Here is a 14277-nt window from a genome sequence, read left to right as displayed (position 1 = left end):
ATATATTTTAACTAAGCACAACCAAATCAGGTTTACTTTTTTTTTTTTTTGTAAGACGAATCTTATAAATCGGATAATATGTAATCGTGACAAATCATATCGTTTCACATATCGTTTCCGTATCAGAGAAAGAATATTCAAGAAATCCTCCCGTCTCCCTTTTTTGGGCTTAGTCTCCTCTTTTTCAGATAGAGTATCCTTTTCTATTGAAAATAGAGTGTCGTCCGGAAAACACGTTCCCTCAGTACAAAACTCCCCGTTTTAGATAATTTTTAGGTGGTTTTGGTAACCTTTTCAGTGGCGGCTAGGTTAAGTTCTTGCTAACTGCGGTGGTTAACATAGATCCTTCTGGGTTTGAAGTTCTCTGGTTCTTCAGCTGGTTTATTCTCTGCTCTCTTGTGGTGGTTTCTGGTTTTTGCTTTGGTTATCCTTTGTTCTTATCATCAGCTGGTCTCTACGGTCTTGATCCGGACGGAGGTTACCATGTCGTCGGCTATGGATAAAGCGTTAATGGCTATGTCGCTGGAGGAGGAAGATGCTCCTTTTGAGATGCCGGATTTACCTCAGTTCAGCTCCTGCGAGAAGAATGAGTTAAGTTTGATTGGAAGATTGCTAAATCCTAAGTGTCAAAGTATGTCAAGCTTAGTCTTTAATATGCCTAGGAAGTGGCAGAAGATTGGGAGAGTTCGTGGCGTGGCTCTCTCAAGTGAAAGATTTCAGTTCATCTTTAGTTCTGAGCATGATTTAGTGGAAGTTTTAGAGAAAGGTTTCCAGACCTACAATGAGTGGGGGCTGGCAATGGAACGATGGTCTGAACACCCGAGTGTGGAATCACTTCAGTTTGTCTCTCTTTGGGTTCAGATTAAAAACATCCCGCTGAATTATTATACCAAACAGGCGATTACTCTTCTTGGAGAATTAGTGGGGCAGGTTCTTGAGGTGGTTTTTGACCCTGACAAACCACAAAACAAGGATTATGTCAGAGTGAAGGTTAAGTTTGATGTCTCGAAGCCCTTAAGAAAATCGAAGATTATCAACCTTCCGAAAGGGCTTACTTCTACAATATTTTACTTCTATGAAAAAGTCCAGAAAAGATGCTACAATTGCCAGCGAATGACGCATGTCCAAGAGGAGTGTCCACTGGTTTTGAAAAAGATTCAAGACCAAGTCATTGAAAGGAAGATGGGAAGGAAAGTGGAGAAACCAAAACCAACCTTGATCTTAAAAGAAGGGGACCCTCTTTTTGGTGTGCTAAAAGAAGAACAGGTTGGTATACATCCTCTATTGGGAAGACCGAGAATTGCGCAGGATGTTCTTGATGGCATGAGACAGTATTTAAGACTTGCAACGACTGAAGATCTGGCCCTGAGAATTGAGAGAGTTAAAAGCTCAGTTGCAGAAGCAGAAAAGGACCCTATTACTCAAAAGACAGTGCTACGGATGGAACCTCCTCCCCTAATCTCTAAGGACTTCAACAAAGGAAAAGGGTTAGTTTTTGGCTATGAGGGATCTGAGGTATCATCTCTAAATGGGTCTAAATCTGAGGGAACAGAAAAGCTTATGAATGCGGCAATCCAAGCAGGAAGAAGTAGCTGTAATGAGGCGGTGCCAGTGAAAGGTTTTAAGGAGCTTGCATTGGTGGATTACTCTCAGGACTCTTCCTCTTCTTTGGTTAGTCCAACGGCTTATGCAGTCGGCTTCTATGAGGCTGGCTCTTCCGGGACTAAACAGAGAAAAGGAAAGGGAAGGAAAAGACCCTATGTGAGCAAAAGAAAACCAATTCCTTTGAAGGATCAGAAAGGCAAAGGGGTGGTTATAAAGAAACAAGGGAATGAGAAAGGGAACATGGACAAGAGGAAAGGAGGAAATGAGGAGTATGTAGGTCAAAAAGTTGCTAAGCACAACAACCCAGAGGTGGTCCCAAATGAGGGACCGTCCAAGATCTAATGAGCATTCTGAGCTGGAACTGCCAGGGTTTGGGGCGGCCTCAAGACCTGACAGTTCAACGTCTCATGGAAATGCGTAAAAAACATTTTCCTGAGATCTTGTTCCTAATGGAGACTATGAATGTAAAAAATGTTCTTGTAGATATTCAGGGGTGGTTGGGTTATGATTTTGTTAAAACGGTTGAGCCAGTTGGGCGTTGTGGTGGTTTAGCTTTATTCTGGAAGAAAGGAGTGGAAGTGGAGTTTTTGCTTGAAGATAAGAATATTCTAGATCTTCATGTGGTGATGGGAGATGCTAAGTTCTTTCTGTCCTGTATATATGGGAATCCTAATAGCTATTTTAGGAATGAAGTTTGGGAAAGGCTTCTTAGGATTGGTATCCCAAGGAAGGAGTGCTGGGGCATGATAGGGGATTTTAATGAAATCCTTCACAATGGTGAGAAGTTGGGGGGACCAAGAAGAAGTGAGGTTTCCTTTGGTGATTTTGGAAGTATGTTAAAAGGGTGTGAGATGACTAAACTTTTGAGCACAGGGAACAGCTTCACATGGGGTGGTAGAAGAGGTGATCTTTGGATCCAATGTAAATTGGATAGATGTTTTGGCAATAAAGCATGGGTCAAGATGTTTCCAGCCTCGAACCAAGCTTTCCTAGATAAAAAGGGATCAGACCATAGACCGGTTTTGGTGAAACTTGTTTCGTCTCAAGAAGCCTATAGGGGGAGTTTCAGATTTGACAAAAGACTGCTAAACAAGCCGCGAGTGAAAGAAACGATCAAGGAGGCATGGCTAGCTTCTTCTTCTGCATTTGGGCAGAAAACCTCAGCAAGCCTTAGAAGATGCAGAAAAGCTTTGAGTCGCTGGAAGAGGGAGAATGCTACAAACTCTCAGATTAAAATCAATAGAATCCAGGAAGAGACTGAGGCTCAACATGCAGCTCTTAACCCGTCTTTTGTCAGAATGGCTGCACTTAAGAGAGAGATGGTGCAAGCTCATAAAGAAGAGGAAAGTTTTTGGCAGCAAAAAACTCGCTTTAAGTGGCTGCATTCTGGAGATAAAAACACAAAGTTCTTTCACGCTTCGGTTAAGGCTGAAAGAAATAAGAATGGTCTTGATAAGCTTATTGATGAAGAAGGAAAAACTCACAAATCAGAAGCTTCTAAAGGGGATGTGGCGGCTAGATATTTTCAGAAGCTCTTCTCCTCTTCTTACCCTGAAGAATCAGACCTTAGAATGTTTGAGGATTTTCAACCGAGAGTCTCAGAGGAAATGAATGTGGGTCTTATGGCTGTAGTCACTAAAGAGGAAGTTAGAATGGCTGTGTTTGGTATTAAACCCTCTAGTGCTCCTGGTGCAGATGGTATGACTGGTTTGTTCTTTCAAAAGTACTGGGAGATCATTGGGGATCAAGTCACTGCTGAAGTTCTAGGCTTTTTCAAAGATGGCACCTTTGACAAGGAGTGGAACTTCACTCAATTATGTCTCATTCCCAAAAAGACAAATGCCTCCTATATGTCTGACCTTAGACCCATCAGCTTGTGTTCTGTCATGTACAAGATCATCTCCAAGATTTTGGTTTCAAGACTCAAACCCTTTCTTGCTGAGATTGTTTCCCCTAACCAGTCGGCTTTTGTTTCGGAACGCTTAATCTCAGACAATATCATTATTGCTCATGAGGTAGTCCACGGTCTGAGAACTCATGAATCTATCTCAAAGGAGTATATGGCCATCAAATCTGACATGTCAAAGGCCTATGATAGGGTTGAGTGGTCTTACCTGGAAGCTCTTTTGTCTGCCCTGGGATTTCATGCTATGTGGATTAAGTTGGTAATGTCTTGTGTAACTTCTGTCACTTACACTGTGTTGATTAATGGACAGGCCTTTGGAATGGTGGAACCGCAGAGAGGACTAAGGCAGGGGGACCCTTTATCCCCTTTCCTTTTTGTATTATGTACTGAGGGGCTTACTCATTTGCTCAACAAAGCTGAAAAGGAAGGTAGAATTAATGGGCTGCAATTCTCTCCCGAGGGACCATCAATTCACCACCTCCTATTTGCAGATGATAGTCTCTTTGTGTGTAAGGCGGATGTTTACCAATGTGAGGCCTTACAACATGTGTTGGAAGTTTATGGGAAAGCCACTGGTCAACTTATCAATCTTGATAAGTCCTCCATTACCTTTGGAGCAAAGGTTGAAAAGGGGATGCAAGAAAGGATCAGGAACAAGACAAAAATTGTTAATGAAGGTGGTGCAGGGGCGTATCTAGGACTTCCGGAATGTTTCAGTGGTTCTAAGATTGATATGCTTGACTATATCAATGAAAGATTAAAAAACAGATTCTCAGGTTGGTTTGCTAGAACTCTCTCTCAAGGTGGCAAAGAGGTCCTCATCAAATCTGTGGCTATGGCGATGCCAGTCTTTGCAATGTCTTGTTTTAAACTTCCTAAAGCTACTTGTGCTACCTTGTCAAGTGCAATGTCTGACTTTTGGTGGAATACTATGGAGAACCATAGGAAGATACATTGGGTGGCTTGGAATAAAATGTGTCTGCCTAGAGACAAGGGAGGTTTAGGTTTCAAAGACATTGAAAACTTTAACCAAGCCCTTTTGGCAAAACAGGCTTGGCGACTTCTCCACTATCCAAACAGTCTGTTCTCGCGTTTCATCAAAAGTCGGTATTACGAGGGTGAAGTTTTTCTCCAGGCTGCTATAGGAAACAGACCCTCTTTTGCTTGGAGAAGTATACTTTTTGGGAGGGAACTTCTTGAGAAAGGATTGAGAAACAATATTGGGGATGGAGCTGACACATATGTATGGAATGGGAAATGGTTGATGGATGGAGAGATGAGATCTCCATTTATGAAGAACGTCCTGGTCAACGTGGATCTAAAAGTACAAGATTTAATTGATCCTACTTCCAAAACGTGGGAAATGACCTCTCTTCAGCATCATTTTTTCCCGAGGGATATTGAACTTATTCTCATAATAAAACCGGTTGTATCTTCTCCTGACTTTATGTGCTGGTTACATACAAAGAGTGGTGAGTACTCGGTCAAATCGGGCTATTGGTTGGCGGAAAAGATGAAAAATGCTGATATATCCCAAGAGGCATCTTGGCAACCTTCACTAAATCCCATTAAAGAGAGAATCTGGGAATGTTCTGCGCCATCAAAGCTCAAGGTTTTTATGTGGAAAGCTATGTCTGGTGCCCTTCCTGTGGCTGAAAGATTGGTGACTAGGGGTATTAAAATTGATCAAAGATGCCAAATTTGTGGAATGGAGAGTGAATCCATTAACCATATCCTCTTTGCATGCCCTCTTGCTAGACAAATATGGGCCCTTTGTGAGATTCCCCATCCTGAAAACGGATTCCATGTAAGTTCTCTGTACCAGAACCTTTATTTTGTGTTGATGCTGGCCAAAAAGGCGAGAGGAGAAGGTCATGTAGCAAGATCGATCCCTTGGATTTTATGGAAGCTTTGGAAATATAGGAACAATCTTGCTTTTGAAGGAAGGTCTTTTGGTATACAGGATATGGTTATGAAGATCAAAGAGGATACATGTGAATGGTTCCTTGCTCAGCAGGTGGAAAAGGAGGAAGGTGAACCTAATAGCCAGAAATCGAAGAGCAATGGTAAGTCTTGGAGGCCACCTGATAAACCGTGGTTAAAATGTAACATTGCTGCATCATGGAACAAAGAGAAAAAGATGGCTGGAGCTGCGTGGGTTTTGAGGAATTCTGAAGGATTAGTTCTCCTTCATAGCCGTAGAGCCTTTAATCCGGTTATTTCTAAAAGTGATGCAGAGCTGAGTGTTTGGCTCTGGGCCATTGAAAGCATTACCAGTCTTCACATCCCTAGGGTCATTTTGGCGTTTGAGGCAAACGATCTATATGAGGCGGTGGCTCGTCCTTTGGCCTGGCCGTCTTATAAATTCCAATCTGAGGCCATTCTTGAAGCCTTAAAACCCATACCCTTTTGGAAGATTCACAAAGAGTGTCGTAGTGCTAATAAGGGTGCTTTTCTAATTGCGCAAAGCGTAACGAGAGAGGATCGAGGACAATCATATGTGGCTACCGGCCACCCTTCATGGCTACATGAAGTGTTCGACGAGGAGATGTACGTTACGTATTAGTAATGTTTTGTTTACTCTCCTTTGATGGTGATTGTCCCTGATCCTTATGATTTTTTGTAACATTTTGTAAAAACCTTGAAGCTTATAATGAAATATTCAGACGAAAAAAAAAAAAAAACGTGACAAATCCAAAAAAAAAAAAGGAAACATGTAAGCAAACTCCTAATCAAACCATACCAGTTTTTAACTTTTTTTCTAATATGGGAGTCGGTTTCGTTTAAGGAATTTTTTTTATAAAAAAATAATTATTTCTTACAAGATGTATTATTTTCCTACAAAATACAGTAAAACCTCTATAAATTAATAATGTTGGGACTACAGAAATTTATTAATTTATAGTGATATTAATTTATTTATAAATTAATATTTATTATTTTATAGTATAAATTAATAATTATTAATTTATAGTGGTAATTTAACTCTTAAATGTTTTTTGAAATTATGAATTGGGACAAATTTACAAAATAAGATTAGTCTTTAAGATTATATAAATTTTTATAGTTTAGAATTGAATTCTATATTTATATAAAAAAATAACAAAGAATTAAAAAATTTCTAAATAAATTCACTTCTATGTAAAGTACATACATAAATTCAAATTTATGATTAATACCTCAATGACAAAAAAAAAGATTAATACCTCAATTTCTGTTATCTTTTAACATCCTATAAACAAGCAAAAAATGAATATAATGCATATTTATAAATTGAAAACATTAAAAAAAATTGTTTATTTTATGATGTTATGAAATATATTATAAGATTATTGTTTAAAAGTGTAACATAAACTTTTTTTTTATAAAGATGAGGTCTAGGAGAAATTCATTTTTACAAAAAAAACTAAAACCATATTTCAACATAACTAATTATATCATATATATATATATATATGTGTGTGATTATTAATTTATGTTATTATTGGGACTATATTTACATAGGGATTTCAACAAAATTATTATCTTATCGAATTTGGTTAATATTTACACTGGCCCGACTTGGGACCAAAAATATTTATTAATTTATAGTGTTTATTAATATATAGAGTATTAATTTATAGAGGTTTTACTGTATGTGGCATTGTAATATCCTACACATATTAATTGAGGGCGTCATAGAATAATAATATAACTTTTTTTTTTCTGGACAAGCAAAAAAAATTATTTTATGTATCGTTTATATAGAACCAAAAATAAGATTAAAATTTTATAAATGTGATCAGTTTAAGTAATCCACTTGTTCTATGAATAAAATAAATTACAAACTTGATATTCGATCTATTTTATTTTTGTGTGGTAAACATCTGTGTTTTGAGTCATAACCTTAATTATGAAGACATTAAGGGATCACGTCATGCATCTTCAATGGTTATGTAATCATCAAAATTGCTGAACACATATATTTACCAGATTACAGTACAATTAAATAGTTCCATTATATATAACCTATATTGTACATAATATATATACATATATACCTCTCTAAAACACATTCAAAAATATAAAAAATTAACATAGTTAACCATCATTACATAATAAATATAGAGTTATATATATATAACAATTACCATGGTAAATTACTAAATTGCTCTACTTTTTTGACGTGTATCAAAAGTTTATCTGGAGAGTAATACTCATAGAGGCTCATTGACTAATGTTCAACGTCGCCAATTCACGTTACTATTTCTTTGTATCTCTGGTTACCTATAAACACAACTCTCCAAAAGGTATGTAATATGTATCTCTGGTTACCTGTGTTGACATTCAACTAATAACGATTATCTTCAATGATTACTCACCTAATTCGCACAATAAACACGAGGCGTTGTTATATCTCTATCATCATATATACAGATATACTAAAAAAAAATACACTAGTTACGTTTTCTTTATTTCAAAAATAATGTAACTAGCTATAGTTTACGTGGGAATCTATTATGTGTTGACCAGAAACAAAAGTCAATCGTTGACTGTATGACACTTAATTCAGTAGATCAAACCTGGAACTCGGCTAATAAAAGTGTCACCAACCATGGCATTGAAAGAAATGTAAGTCGTATTTCTTTTTTATAATACTAACAGTAGAATAGTATAATACGCAATCTATTATGTATATATCTGAAAAACTTCTGAGAATTTCAAGAATTCAAGCAACGTGAAAGTATACAAAATACAAAACAAAGAAAGAAGCCGTATATTAACAATTTAAATGTCCACACGTGAACATGAATAGCTAAAAGTTTCAATCTAGCTTATGCACACATGCAAGATGCAACTCACAAATCCTCTTGCTATATTCTTCTTAAAAACGATCCTGCTATATTAAAATTTTTTCAAATATAGTATTGACCAGGAAAACTTCATTAAAGTATTGACCAGGAAAAGAGTGATCTATATTTGCTCATGAATACACACGTACGTACGTATGAACAAAAGACCAAAGAAAGATAGAAACTAAACTATTTAATTTTTTGGAACGCAGGCACCGCGTAAAGAAATAATTAGCCATAATTTCATTTTGTTTTCTTTATAGCCATGTTGACATTATAATATGACTATTTCTGAGTCTCAACAACTCAAGCCACGCATATGTGTACCACTTGTGTGACTATATAACAAGGCCACTATAAGGGATTGATGATGATTCACTTCACATGCCAAAAGAAAAGATCCATTACGCTTCCTAAAAGCTTTTACAACTTATCCAAAAATGTCAAACTCCTTTTGGCGTTTACTCTCTCTCGTTTCCATCCTCCACTGTGTCGCTGCCCTCCAATGTCGTCCCGACCAAACCGAGACCCTTAAACGTTTTAGAAACGAGTTTGATTTCTCCAGAATCTGCAGGGACGACACCAACTTCTTCAGCGGTGTGGTCTGCGATAACACGACCGGTGCCGTCACTAAACTTGTACTCCCTGGTGGATGTTTACGTGGCACTCTCAGACCAAACAGTAGCCTCTTCGAGTTGAGTCATCTCCGTTACCTAAACCTCTCTTTCAACAACTTCGATTCTTCTCCCTTGTCCTCTGCTTTTAGTCAACTCTACAATCTTGAGGTTTTGCTTCTCTCCTCTAATGGCTTTCTCGGCCAAGTTCCTTCTTCAATACGCAACCTTCCCAATTTAACCATTTTACAGCTTTCCCACAACAAGCTCACTGGTGATTTAGCTCCAGTTGTACATAATCTAACCAATCTTTCAGTTTTAGACCTTTCTTTTAATCAGTTCTCTGGAACCATACCTTCTTCTCTCTTCACCATGCCTTCCTTGTATTTTCTTGATTTGAGGGACAATCATCTCACTGGCTCATTTGAAATCAAAAATATTTCTTCTTCTAAACTCGAGACTTTACAGCTTGGGGATAACCATTTTGACATAAGCGGCCACTCAATTGACTTGACACTCTTCTCTTCTCTCCAATCGTTGTCACACCTTGATCTTTCCGGAAACAGTTTAACACCAACGAGTGTGAATTCAGACATCCAATTTCCAAAGAACATGACAAGCTTGCTCTTGTCAGGATGCAACATCAGTGAATTCCCTAGATTCTTGAAGTCCTTGAGGAAGTTATCGTATCTAGATCTTTCCAACAACAGAATCAAAGGGGACGTTCCTGATTGGTTATGGAGTCTTCCTCTTTTAGCCTCTCTGGATCTTCACAACAATTCACTCACCGGTTTCGAAGGTTCCTTGGATGACGTTTTAGCCAATTCAGCGGTTCAGGTATTAGATATTGCTTTAAACTCTTTCCAAGGTTCATTGCCTAATCCACCACTCTCTATCATCCACTTGTCTGCTTGGAACAATAGTTTCACAGGAGAGATTCCTCTCTCAGTCTGTAACCGAACCGCTCTCGATCTTCTTGATCTGTCCTACAACAACTTCACCGGGCCAATCCCTCCTTGTATGGGTAATTTCTCTATAGTGAATCTCCGGAAAAACAAGTTGGAAGGAGACATTCCAGACAAGTTTTATAGTGGTGCTTTGACACAGTCTCTTGACCTTGGATACAATCGTCTAACCGGAAAGCTTCCAAGATCACTCCTGAATTGCTCTCACCTAAGTTTTCTACCTCTAGATCACAACAGACTCAATGATACGTTTCCCTTCTGGCTCAAGGCATTGCCGAATTTGAAAGTCCTTACTCTCAGTTCAAACAGATTCTATGGTCCTATATCTCCACCTGATGATCAAGGTCCTCTTGCATTTCCCAAGCTCCAGATACTTGAAATATCCCATAACAGATTTACCGGAAGCTTACCAACAGATTACTTTGCGGACTGGACTGAAACATCCGCCAAGATGAATGATGAAGAGAGGCTATATATGGGAGATTACTCGAATGAGCGGTTTGCTTATGAAGATACTTTGGATTTGCAATACAAAGGTCTATACATGGAGCAAGGGAAAGTTCTTACTTTCTACTCTGCCATTGATTTCTCTGGAAACAAACTCGAAGGAGAGATTCCAGAATCTATTGGTCTTTTGAAAACATTGATTGCCCTCAACTTATCAGCCAACTCATTCACAGGACATATCCCAAAGTCTTTCGCCAACGTGGCTGAGCTCGAGTCATTAGACCTGTCAGGGAACAAACTCTCAGGGGAGATTCCGCAAGAAATGGGGAGGCTATCGTACTTGGCGTACATAGATGTCTCTGATAATCAGCTCACTGGTAGTATACCACAAGGGACACAAATCATAAGCCAGCCTAAATCATCATTTGGAGGGAATCAAGGGTTATGCGGTCTGCCTCTTGAAGAAAGCTGTTCAAGCGAAGACGCACCATCGACACAAGATCCCGAAGAAGAAGAAGAAGAAGAAGAAGATGGTATATTGGAGTGGAGAGCAGCAGCAATAGGGTATGGGCCAGGAGTGTTGTTTGGATTGGTAATAGGACATGTTGTTGCTTTGTACAAGCCGGGGTGGTTCACCAAGAGTGATAAACAGAACAAGCTTAGGGGCATCAGACACCTTTAGGATTGATTTTTTTTTTCCTTTTTGATTTTGTATATAGTTTGATCTTTGAATGTGTGTCAAGTTATTCAAAAAACATGTTTTTGGCAGAGGAGCTCTGTTCTGATAACAGAGGAGCTGAAACTACTAATTTAGTTACTTCCATATCAAACAAGTACTCATGTTATTATGGAAACATCTCATAAACAAAAACATGTGTAAGGGTAGTTTTGTCAAAATAGTATTTTAAAAGATTACAAATACGCATCAAACCGACTCTCGTTTTAAGTTTTGTTAAAATCAATTTCTCAATAACTAAGAATAGGAAAATTTCTTCAGTTTTCCAATTTTGCTTCGTTGCTTGCATATAAAGCTAACCTTCCCTTTCGAGGTTTAGAACTCAAGAGTTTCCTTCTAGGTTTTCTTCCTTTTTGGTTCTATGTCTTCAAGAGCTTTGATCACGATGATGAAATCTGATGATCGTAGTGTTTATAAGCAGATATTTTGTGAACTTATCAAGCAAACGATTCCTGAAAATCCCCAAACTTTTGGTTGTCTTGAGGTGGAACCATCTTCGAGACCTTCGTCGGATGTGGACAAAGAGTACAGTACTGATGGCGACGATAAAATCATTACACTGTTGTGTGCGGCCTCCATGCCGTTAGAGCACGAGGCTAAGGTGGACAAATCAGAAAAGGAGGAACCTAGGGTTTACTCAGGGTGGATTAATATGGTGGAGATGATGCACGAAGTTATCGGGGAGAGGCTTGAGAGCCTCTTAGAACGTAGATCAATTACTTCCGTGGAACCAGTAGTACGAAACCCGAATCAGGATTCTGAGTCTTCTAGCGTTAGAGGTCGGTCCAAGAATAAACGTCCCATTGACGTGGAAGAGAGAAGCCGCAAGAAACGTAAAGTTGTTCGTGCTTTAGAGGTGGAACCGATTCAAATGATTCCACCGGAGTGGCTTTTGAACGTGATGAGGAGAGAAGAGAATGGCTACAATCCGAAGCTGATCTCAACTAGGAAACTGTATCAGACTGATCTCGACATACTTCAAGCACGCCTCTCTGTCCCTTTTAGACAAGTGAAAACTCCAGACTTTTTGACAGAGCAGGAGACAATGATCATACATGAGAATGCCATGAAGACTCGTGAAGAAGGTGTGAGTGTGGATTTAGTGGATCCTGAGATGAAGAAGCATGCCCTTGAATTGAGGAAGTGGAAGATGAGTGGAAACTGGAACTATGTCTTATGTAAAGGTTGGAAAGATGTGGTTTCTGCCAACAGGTTTGAGGTTAACGACGTCTTTCCTCTCTGGTCTTTCCGATCTGGAAAAGGGAAACTCTGTTTTGCTCTCGTCCCTTCTCAGCCGAATAATTCCAGCTACGGCAGCGGGAACTCTCTTACTGGCGGCGATGGCGCTTCTTCTTCCGGTGAATCTGGTCAGGTACCATTACCCGTTAATCCTCCTTTGCCTCCGGCAAGAGATTCTAGCCACTCCAGCCAAGGCTTTTCAGGAGAGAGCAGCTCTAGTTCTCCCTAATCATACCCACCGTATTGCCTCAGCCACAAGTAAAAAGGCTTTTAGTTTTCAGGCAATTCTGGCTTGGTTTTCTTTCTTTTTTGTTTGTTCAGTTGACTGCAACAGTGAGGTTTTGTCCAAACAGTGAGGTTTTAAAGTTCATATTTTTGGTTGAATCTTTTGAATGTTAGTGTCTTTTTTTCTTTTGAATGTTGTTGTCCAAAAGAATGTTAGTATCCATGAAAGTTCTTTAATTATCCATTGAGAATATTTTTTTTTTTATAGTCATTACCCCTTTACTAGTTTCCTTCATCCCTCTGTGAAAGATGCCTGAAGCTGCCTCTGTTAACTTATGAAGCATTGCAAATGCAGAACAAAAGATAACTTGTTATTTAATATTATCACAAAAAGATTCATCAGGCTACAACCAACACACAAGTGTAAAGTTTCTTGGCTCTAAACTGAAAGTCTAAGTTCGATCAATCATCACCATAGGCCTTAAAACAATACCGCTCACTGTATGGAGCGTTAAAGTAAAGATCCGCTTCCAACCATTTAGGATATCGAACAAGATCTCCAGCTAAGAACTGCATATACCTCTTGCTTCCTTCGGGAACAACTCGAACCTCTCCTTCTTCTATGTAAACCAACTGATCCACTTGCCAATCCCATGGCAATTTGCATTTCCCTGTCTTCCAAGCTGACCATCTCGAAACACCGAGCTCCTCCAACCGTTTCTGTGAAACTTTCCGCTCCACTTTAACATTGTACAGCTCCTCCAACGGTTTCTCTGTCTGCATAGATGTCACCCTAAAAGCTCTCTGAACAGACAGGTTGTTTGTCTTCTTACATGAAGTGATAGAACCTGGGAATGGTGTAGTCATTATCAGACTTGCCATAGCTGCCTCAGTCCAATCTTGTGAAAAAACAGAGTTTTGGATCTGCAGATAACGAAGGGAAGATTCATTATGAGAGGAGCATGAGAACTAAACCTGAGATCGACAATGAACTTCAAATATCACATATTCGAAATATTATTATGTTTAAATGTCCTCTTACCTCCTGAAACAGAGAAAAAATTTCTAAAGTCTAGTGTAAAAGTGAATTCTTGTAAAGCATAAGGCTTTTATCATCTAACTAACCTCTTGCAATAGCTGACTATGAAACAAGGACACAACGTAACATAAACTCACAATTCAAGAAATAAGCTAAATGCCCATTTGCTATTTCGATTGGAAAAGTGAAAATATACATCCCAGACCTTACATAAACCCACAAATTCGAAGCTCTAACCAGTCAACCTATAAATTCAAGATCATTCCACAAAATACTGGGAGATAATCCCATAAAACTCATCCCAAAATTGAAGATATAAGCTTTATACTTAACAAGAAGAGATATAAGAAGTGTAACCCAACAAGCAAAAAAAGGTTGTCAATTTCAAAACCAGAATTAGCTTAAGACACACAATACGCATCGAAATCGAAGATCTTACCTTCGTGAGTGTGAGTGTGAGTGAAACTTGTCGCTTCAAAAACCCTAAAACCCTGAACCAGAGGCTTATCCGATCCCAATTTGATGAATCAATAAAAAAAGTGAAGAGGATACAATAAAGATTACAGAAACGACCCTAATATTTAGATTTATTTTACTTTTGGACCTGAAGTTTTTATTTGAGCTAACTTTTACCCAATTGTTTTTGTTTTGTTCCAATTTTATTCTGTA

General features: G+C 38.6%; 4 protein-coding genes across 5 annotated transcripts; 3 read left to right on the top strand and 1 right to left on the bottom strand.

Moving 5' to 3' along the window:
• Positions 1–483: 483 nt before the first annotated feature.
• On the top strand, positions 484–1947 carry LOC111831096. Its single transcript, XM_023784622.1, has one exon. The coding sequence runs from the start codon at positions 484–486 to the stop codon at positions 1945–1947; it is 1464 nt and encodes a 487-aa protein (XP_023640390.1).
• Positions 1948–8743: 6796 nt separating this feature from the next.
• On the top strand, positions 8744–11157 carry LOC17888178 (receptor like protein 42). 2 transcript variants are annotated; one of them, XM_023784394.1, is made up of 2 exons: positions 9735–9794; positions 9881–11157. In XM_023784394.1, the coding sequence occupies exon 2, from the start codon at positions 9978–9980 to the stop codon at positions 11049–11051; it is 1074 nt and encodes a 357-aa protein (XP_023640162.1). In that variant the 5' UTR covers positions 9735–9794; positions 9881–9977; the 3' UTR covers positions 11052–11157. The 2 variants fall into 2 exon arrangements, with proteins under 2 accessions (XP_023640161.1, XP_023640162.1); XM_023784393.1 differs by having other exon boundaries at positions 8744–11157.
• A 333-nt stretch (positions 11158–11490) lies between these two features.
• Positions 11491–12573, top strand: LOC17887909 (putative B3 domain-containing protein At2g27410). The gene is given in 3 exon segments (XM_023784621.1): positions 11491–11736; positions 11817–11845; positions 11847–12573. Coding segments are annotated over 3 exon segments (1002 nt in total).
• Positions 12574–12919: 346 nt separating this feature from the next.
• Positions 12920–14144, bottom strand: LOC17888172. The gene is made up of 2 exons (XM_006293376.2): positions 14048–14144; positions 12920–13493 (listed from the first exon to the last, which is right to left on the bottom strand). Exon 2 carries the CDS (start codon positions 13449–13451, stop codon positions 13032–13034), a length of 420 nt encoding a protein of 139 aa, XP_006293438.1. The 5' UTR covers positions 13452–13493; positions 14048–14144; the 3' UTR covers positions 12920–13031.
• Positions 14145–14277: the final 133 nt, after the last annotated feature.

The sequence above is a fragment of the Capsella rubella genome, unplaced genomic scaffold, assembly GCF_000375325.1.
Source record: "Capsella rubella cultivar Monte Gargano unplaced genomic scaffold, Caprub1_0 scaffold_4, whole genome shotgun sequence".
In the NCBI taxonomy this organism is placed as follows: domain Eukaryota; kingdom Viridiplantae; phylum Streptophyta; class Magnoliopsida; order Brassicales; family Brassicaceae; genus Capsella; species Capsella rubella.
This window is presented reverse-complemented; position numbering and strand designations above follow the sequence as displayed.

Excerpts from the sequence above, each read along its gene's own strand:
- LOC17888178 (XM_023784393.1), top strand. The coding sequence starts at position 8,784 with ATGTCAAACTCCTTTTGGCGTTTACTCTCTCTCGTTTCCATCCTCCAC.
- LOC111831096 (XM_023784622.1), top strand. The coding sequence starts at position 484 with ATGTCGTCGGCTATGGATAAAGCGTTAATGGCTATGTCGCTGGAGGAG.
- LOC17888172 (XM_006293376.2), bottom strand. The coding sequence starts at position 13,451 with ATGGCAAGTCTGATAATGACTACACCATTCCCAGGTTCTATCACTTCA.